Source organism: Lolium perenne, chromosome 4, assembly GCF_019359855.2.
Source record: "Lolium perenne isolate Kyuss_39 chromosome 4, Kyuss_2.0, whole genome shotgun sequence".
Classification (NCBI taxonomy): domain Eukaryota; kingdom Viridiplantae; phylum Streptophyta; class Magnoliopsida; order Poales; family Poaceae; genus Lolium; species Lolium perenne.
The window spans coordinates 1,937,791-1,946,246 of record NC_067247.2 but is presented as its reverse complement, the minus strand read 5'-3'; the positions used below and the strand labels follow the sequence as shown (position 1 = coordinate 1,946,246).

Genomic DNA, 8,456 nt, shown 5'->3' with positions numbered 1-8,456 from the left:
TTATCTTGTAAGCAAACATATGTATACTTCTTTTTCATTATGCGCAACTCCACATGTGGTAGTCAACATTTTTTAACCCCCATATTTACAACGATGAATTCTTTTTTTAAAAGTGTGGTATGCACTACATTGTGTCATTTAATCAACATGAACCTCTAAGCCTCTATAAAATCGCACTTTTCGTTTCTTACAATACTAGTTTTGAATATATATTCTAACAGCTGTTAAAATTTGAATTTTGAAATATGATGGAACTCTATGAAACTTGGTGAAGCACAACAAGTTCCATCAAGCTTCACTGAGTTTCAAACCTGAAAATAAACTTCTGCTTTGTGCTGCCCCGTCATGCTGATTGATCATCCCTATGTGCAAAAGAGTGTTCTGCTTTGAAAGAGTAGTGTTCTGCCACTTGTATTTTACTATGTCTGAATGTGTGTGTGCATAGGACAGTGTTATAGTCACGTGCTGTACTGTGAACCACGGAGAGTATTATTTACCTCAGGAAATTTCTGGTTTATTTCTGTGTGGGAGTCCAATTCTGGACCTGGCATGCGCGCGCATGTTTTCTTGTTCTAATTAAGCTGGTCAACTCATGCAGGAAGAAGCTGGCAGCAGCTATCATGTAATAGGAAGAAACTACGATTTCCAAATTCCATGTATTATATTAGTCGATGTCTTGTTATTTAAAACTTTATTACAAGACTCGGAAACAGACTGTCCATGGAGGAGTAGAGTACCAAGCTCATCATATTGACGCTGGGATCTATTAGTTGTACCTTGTTGTTCATCTAAGCTTATTTGCCAGCTCCGCTACAGCACATGGTCAGCATCAACAACACATGTTATGCATATATAAGTGCTCCCTACATCCAAAAGTAAGTGTCAACTTTTTCTAGATACGAATGTATCAACAATTAAAATGTGTCATGTATGTAAATAGACAAGTGCAGCTAAACAGAAAGTTTCGGCATGTTCCAGTAGACACCACCATCATTGGAGCATTCAAATAAAGCAAACAAGAAGTGGACATCCATAAAACAGTACGCTAAAAGAAGTTGTACGGCATCCCTGGTTCGTCCCCCCTACGATGAGACTGAGCTCAGAGGATAGGAATGCAGGCATGGGTATTTTTAGCGATTCAGACGAATCAGTTGAGCTGAATCACGACGTGATGAGACTGAGCTCAACCTACACCTGACGACTCTGTTTTTTGTCGCCCCTGCATTGCGGTGGCAGCTGCAACTTTCTCGGTGCACAGGACGTAGGGAGGGAGCAGCTTGGTTCATGGACGCTGCTCGCTGCCGTGGGAGATGATGCTAACACGCGCAGGCCAGCATAGATGTATACACATAGCCCTGTCTGCGTTAACGCTTGCCTGTAGATAGATGCTGACACTGGTATACACTTAACCAGCTGCTCATAATTGCTGGCACTCCTTGGCATCCATGCGACCATGCTACTGGAAGCCAACTCCTATAGACATTCACCAAGCTTATTTGACAATTCAGCTGCAACATGTTCATTACCGAGCAACCAAACATGGAACCAAGCACCACTATATACTACATACCAATCAACAGTGGCCATCGATTTTCAGAAACACTACGAAGCAACATCATAAGCATGAGAGCATTCAAACACAGCAAACCAAAAGCCAACATCTGCAAGACATTACACCCAAATAAGTTTAACGACATACTCAGTGCATAGCAGGACTCTCCGAGTGAGAAAGTTCACATCCTCCTCCGTCAAAAAATGGAGGTTTTACATCCTAAAGAGGGGTTGAAAACCGACATGGTTCAGACTTCAAGACTCACATAGCCAGAAGTAACAACGACAGCAATGAATTGCACACTAAGCACTAGGCGCTATCGTCTTTCACTCAGTTCCCGGTTTCTCCCCCTCATCACCTTGGATGCCTCTAGAAGATGTACCTTTTTTTTGCTATTTTTTTCAACTTGACAAATTTTCACCGACCACCAGAGAAAGGCACACTACCCCAATAACAGGGGTACAGGACCGCCACAAAATGAACCCAATTGTCAGTATAATGCAACCCATACCATACCACCTTCCAAAAAATGCAAAATATCATCATCCCTTCTACTACTCTCGTCACTCGCGCTCGGACAAAACCGTTGCAGTCATAGTGTGAATCGGAGAGCTATCGCGGCTAGCGGCGGCCAGCGCTTTCTTCAGCTACCTCACTCTCTTCAGCTTCCTCGCTCTCTTCAGCTACCGGTGGTGCTTGGTTATCGCTGGAAGTGGATCCATTCAGGAGCACCTCATGATGGTTCTGGTCCACCGTGCTGCTAGGGCCACCAGCTGGTGATTCATGGAGGGCCACGCCCCCCAGGCGTGCTGTCAGATTGTTGACGTTGGGGCCTGGCGCGGCTACAGAGCTTGACCGAGTAGCAGTGTTGCTCTCCCGAGGAATCACCCATTTGTGCCAATCATTTTGCCTCCTGACTTTGTCACCCTGCATTAGCAGAGAAACCAAGGCAATACATTAGTGTGTGTGTGTGTGGGGGGGGGGGGGGGGGACATATTTGACCTAAGTCCCAGAAGTTTAAACTATTCGGCCAGTACAGAAGAGACACCATTTGATTTACTCTAATCCAGTACCTTTCTAGTAGAGAATTCATCCAAATGATAAAGCTACTCTAGGCCAGTGTTTGTGAAAGTTCAATGCTTAGGCCAGTGTTTATGAAGGTCAAAAGCTTATGTATGGGCATTGACTGACCCAGTATCATACAGATGTGACATGCCACTTAACCTGAAATAGCTGATACTGGAGCCAAAAGAAGTATTTACCTGTGTTTCCAGCATAGATGAGGACTGAAGTGTTTCCTTTATATACTGCAAATCAGCAGACTGCAGATCAGCAGTGATTGCTCGAACCTGCAAAAAATAATATTTCAACACAGTTAGCAGACTGCTTACAAGCAAATATTCAGCTATAACCACATTCTGACATTATAAGCATTATTTGAACATCTACCTTGTCATAAAACAAATGGACTAAGTTTCCTGACGGTTTTATGTGGATGCACAAACATAAATATAAAATTAGTGAACCAGAAAAAACGGCAACAATGGGGAAAGGAAAACAACAGGTAAAAACACTTAGAGATGGTTGAGGCAAGATTTGTAACAGCCTATTGCCTGATCAAAAAAATGAAGAAACTGACAGCATGTAATATCATGTTTACAGAAAAAAAAATACAGCATGAAATGCACATTTAGCACTAAATTATACTAGTGCAAACTAGGGGCACTAAATGATGATGTCGGTGCTACTTCATTTTACAGTCCAGGGTTACATTAGTAATTGTATAACTTTGTAACTTTATAACACAGGAAAACTTTCTGGTAAAATATTTTATGTGATACTAAAGAAAAGGGACATTGCTTCCACAGACGTAGGAGTCAACAAAACAAAAGGTTGGATTCCAGCAATGCACACAAACATCCCCTTCGAGATGGGCATTCACTCTCATATTTAAGTTAAATCAAAAGATAACTTGCTACCCACTAAGGAATCTCAACATGCATACCAGTACCATGCAATGCCATAGCTAACCCACATAGATTCCCGACTAAACGTGATGTAGATTAGAAAGCTTTATAGAAGAAATAAATGCTACTTATGTTCCATACGTTCCCAGCTCACTGCACATAAATCTGATGCTTCAGTATCTCTGCTCTTATCTTCCAGTAATATACTTGACCTGCTGCTAACTATTATGCATCAATGTATAATTGGTGTAAATACATCCTAACAAGCTGGGTACTAATGAAGGCATGGTGAACTGACTCCTAGCATGCACACACACACCAGGCCACCACCACTCAAACAGGAATACTAAGGGCCTGTTTGTTTGGGCTTTTTTTGTTTTCCACTGGAATAAGCAGATCAAACCAACCAAACGGGGTGCATTGGCTACAGGCTTTTCCAAACCCACGGAGCGAAATACACAGGCAAGGAAAAGCACCTCGTGAGGTGCTTCGTGTGGCTTCCCGTGTCTTCCCCTCTAAAGACCGAAACGGTATAACCCTTTGTCCCTATTTCTCATAGTATTTACGCAGAACTGCCACCAAGCGGCTGCTCCCTGACCGAAACGACATGCGCGCGCAGGAACGGGACAAGCACCCGCTGCTTGTTCCCTTACAATTAGAAAACAAAAAATAAATCACTATAGCTAACTATTATACTGGCCCACTGCATTCAGCTGTTACTAGTTCTTGGTTAACACCACCATGCATGTTAGCTAGCCAAAACACAATGCACGATTTCAAATACAAGTCAACGTTCAAGCAAAAATAAGACAAAAAGATAGAGGCCAAGAAAATAATCATATTGGGAATATAATATATGCACCTCAATCGTGTATAGATGCAAAAATATATCCCATCTTGGTTGTTAACATGTGAAGTTTTAACATAGGGTTTAATGATAAGGTTGGTTGATTCAGATTAAGGAGGATTTGAAAGTCAAATGCAAAGATCCTATGATCCTATCCTTCTGAGCTTAAAGAACCTCCACATCTGAAGCATCCATGTCACCTCTAGCAAATAAAGTTTCGCGTTACAGCCAGAACACAATGCACGATACAAAAGAAGTCAACCTTCAAGAAAAAATAGGATAAAAAGAGGCCAAGAAAATAATCATATAGGGAATATACTATATGCACCTCAATCATATATGAATGCAAAAAAATATCCTATCTTGGTTGTTAACATGTGAATTTTTAACATACGGTTTAATGATGAGGTTGGTTGATTCAGATTTAAGATGGATTTGAAAGTCAAATGCAAGGCTCCTATGATCATATCCTTCTGCGCTTAAAGAACCTCTACATCTGAAGCATCCAGATCACCTCTAGCAAACAAAGTTAGTATTTATATCTCAACACAAAAAGGAAGGATTTTGTCACTGGGTTTTGATATTTTACAGGTGTATTCAAATAATAAATTACTCATCTGCTATAAAGTAAGTAGTAGAAGTAGAATTGTCAATTACGTCCTAGAGGAGAGCTTTGTTATGGCACACGCTCAAATCATGACAATGCTTAGTAAACTGTGTTAGGTGAAAAGAACGAAACAGGTATATATAGCATGCAATGCACATACACATATTAGAAACAAAAGGGGTTTGGGTACATATAATTCCAAACTACACTGTATGTTTAGAACTTATTAATCTTATGACTGGTAAATATGCAAAAATATTTCCACGTCAATGGAACTTGGTCAACATCAGAACCATATAAGAAGGAACAGATGATCATGCAAGGAATGATTTTCACTTACAGGTGTGATCATTTAAAACACAGTAAGTACAAAAACTCAATAGTTAAAACTGAATACACAATGTGTAACTCAAAGACTTGGTGACAGAAAATGTAGAAGGCAAGTTAAGGACAACGAATAAAGATGATGTCACCTTCTTAAAGGTAGCTATAAGAGAGATATCAACCCAGCCCTCCTGATCCATACGTTGCCGCAACCAAACATCTGTACATAAGTTGTCCTTGCTGCAGATGAAAGAAGAGGGCATATTTTACCAGAAGTAGACACTCGCATGCCATAAACAATTGAACAAAAACGCAGAATAAAATCAGTGTAGCCACCTGAAGTAGAACTCAATCTGTTTGAGCAGCTTCTCCTGGCCTTGAGGCTCAGGTACATGTTGGAGCTCAGGTTCAAGCTCTGGCTCTGGCTCAGCCTCAGGCATGTGCTGGAAGTAGGGATAAGCAGGCGGGCCGACCATAGGAGGCACGAAGCCCATTCCCCTAAGCGCTTCTGGAGGCGGAGGCGGCCCACCAACATAGTACATTGGGGAAATAGGAGACCCAGGTGGCATTTCTGGACATAGCAAAGCATGGTGACAACCGATCAATACCAGAAGGTGAATATACACATCACTACAGCAGCGTCAACGCTGCAGCAGAAGCAATGCGACATCTGCAAGACTGTAAGAATAACTTTACCAGGAAATGCCATCATGTGTCCAGCAAACGCCCGCATGTGCGGGCCAGGCGGCGGTGGGGGAGGGGCCATGAACTGGGGAGCGACGGCCAGCGGCGGGGGCGGCGGCGCGCCCCGCATGTAGGGCCCGATGCCCATCGAGGGGCCACGGTAAAAGGAACCCTCGAACCCACCTCTCCTGCGGCCATTGAAGCCACCGCCATGGTGCGCGACTCCACCCGGGCCGCCGCTGCTGCTGCCGCCCCTCCTGCCACCGTTGTTACTGTGGTTTCTCTGGCCACCCCTTCCGGCAGCACCTCCGCCGCCGTTGGCGCCATGGTCCCAGCGGTCAGTTCCCCGCTGCTCATGATGGTCCCGCTGCTGGTCGCGCGGGGAGTGGTCTCCGCCACCGCTGTTGCTGCCAGAGGCGCCGCCGCGCCTGGCCGGCTTGTGGCGGTTGTGGTGGGTCCCCGAGCCGTGCCTGGGCGAGTTGGACGGATTCGCCATGGCCTAATAATAACCATCAAAAGCCAGAGCTTTACGAATCAACCGCGCAAACAAAGAGCAGCATAGTAGTACCATAATAATCGTATACTAGATGGATGGATATAGAAACGGGAGATCTGACCGATGAGGCGGCGGCGGCGGCGTTGTTGGAGGTTGAGACGAGTGGGGGAGGCGGCGGCGGCTTTGGCGATTCGGAGGCGGGGACGATGGGGGCCTTGGTCTTGGCGGCGTCGGCGAGCGCGGGCCAGTGGTCGGCGTCCATGACGGCGGGCGGCGGGGGCGGCGCGTCGGCTGGGACGATGCCGTTGGAGGCGGCTGGCTGCTTCCAGGCGGACCTCTTGGCCGGGGCCGGGGAGTTGGGCGCCGGATCGGGCGTGGCGGGATCCGGCTCCATGGCGGAGGCGGAGGCGGAGGCTTCTGGCGATGGCGGCGGCGGCGGCGGCGGGAGGGGAGAGGGGTTGGTGATCGGGATGGGGATGGGGATGGCGAGATTAGGGCTGCCTGCCTGCCTGACTGACGGACCCCACCTCTCCTCTCCTCTCCTCCTCTCCCTGCTTATTAGTAGTATTTGTTGTCTTCTGGGCCGAGCCCGAGCAGGGCTTTGCCTGGGTTTCTTCTTCTATCTACAACTACGACATCATCTTCTTTCATATATATAGTATCATCACTAGTTAGTTGAATGTCGATATGTTGCTCATGTTTTTCCTCAAGTGTTTTTCCCTCCAACATGTAAATGTAATGCACATTACTATACTAACAATTCGATGGCAACTTAATAATATTCTAACTATTCAAGGGCACTCACCCAAATTAGGATACACACATGCTCAACACAAAGCAAACAAGGATTTTTTTTTTTGCCGATAATTTCTATACTACAACTTAAGACGTGTTTCTAGCATGGTGAGACGTGTTTTTCTGTACAGGAATGATTATCTATCGATAGAGTAAAAAGAGCATCACGGCTATGGTGTCAAATGCTCTGCACAAGTGATGGCAAAACAGGATTGTGAGAGCTTGGCAGACGGTATGATTGTGCCAAGTTTTTTGGGGAACAAAGAAATGGAGAAAAAAAAGAGTGAGATCTTGCAGGATGTGCATTGTAATACTCGTGCCAAAACTCTTATGGGGTGTAAAAAGGGGAAGAGATATGGAAGCGTTAAATGATCAGTGGTTTTACTTTGAATAGTAGGGGGGCTGGGGAAGAAAGCAAGAAAAGCTATATTAGGCAGAGTGTCAAAGATTTTAAATTGGATTTTGTGGGAATATAGCAAACAGTTAGACGGGATTATCCTGCTAATTTCATTGAGAAAATAAGTGGTGGGTATGATTTCACTGGGATGGCATTCCTGCCGGTACTCTTTTGGAGGTCAATGAGGAAACTTCTTATGTTGTTTATAAATAAATGGAAGTCTATTTTGTTTGATTCCTCATTGCAAGCAAGGAAGACAATTTCACCTCAACCTGGTGGTGGTATATGGAAATGCCCAACAAGATGGAAAAAACCAACTTCTTAATAGAATTGGTGAATGTCATTACGGGCTCTCTGTAGGGTTCGTTGCATAGAAGAAAAAAAAATCTACCGCGAAGTCGAATAAAACCAAGATCCAATCTATGGAAAAGCCAAGATCTAATCTTTGAGATCGGAGCAACGAGATAAAAGAGAGACTAACCCTCGAAGATCCAAAGCCTTAACGAGATCAGATCTCGTGGTTGATGTAGACGATCCTTCCGGTGCTGCAATCCGGCAGCACTTTCGTACTCGGTCACGCGTACGGTGTCGATGACGTCCTTCCTCTCCCCGTTCCAGCGGGCAGCGGAGGTGGTAGATCCCCTCGGAATCCCAGCAGCACGACGACGTGGTGGTGGTGGTGGTGGAGGAGAATTCCTGCAGGGCTTCGCCTAAGCCGGAGCAGGAGAAACTGGGAGGGAGGAGAGGTGGCAAATTAGGGTTGCGTTGGGAGGAGCTATGGCCAGCC

The 8,456-nt window shown here is 45.0% G+C and overlaps 1 protein-coding gene across 1 annotated transcript; it reads right to left on the bottom strand.

Annotated features, from left to right (window-relative positions):
* Positions 1-1,649: 1,649 nt before the first annotated feature.
* On the bottom strand, positions 1,650-7,031 carry LOC127349358 (uncharacterized). Its single transcript, XM_051375094.2, has 6 exons — positions 6,599-7,031; positions 5,994-6,480; positions 5,634-5,868; positions 5,447-5,537; positions 2,815-2,901; positions 1,650-2,479 (listed from the first exon to the last, which is right to left on the bottom strand). The coding sequence occupies exons 1-6, from the start codon at positions 6,869-6,871 to the stop codon at positions 2,174-2,176; spliced, it is 1,479 nt and encodes a 492-aa protein (XP_051231054.1). The 5' UTR covers positions 6,872-7,031; the 3' UTR covers positions 1,650-2,173.
* Between the last annotated feature and the right edge of the window lie 1,425 nt (positions 7,032-8,456).

Coding starts and splice junctions, on each gene's coding strand:
- LOC127349358 (XM_051375094.2), bottom strand. CDS start 6,871: ATGGAGCCGGATCCCGCCACGCCCGATCCGGCGCCCAACTCCCCGGCC. Junction 6,481..6,598: donor CCGCCGCCGCCGCCTCATCG/GTCAGATCTCCC, acceptor GGTTATTATTAG/GCCATGGCGAATCCGTCCAA. Junction 2,480..2,814: donor CATCTATGCTGGAAACACAG/GTAAATACTTCT, acceptor CTGCTAATGCAG/GGTGACAAAGTCAGGAGGCA.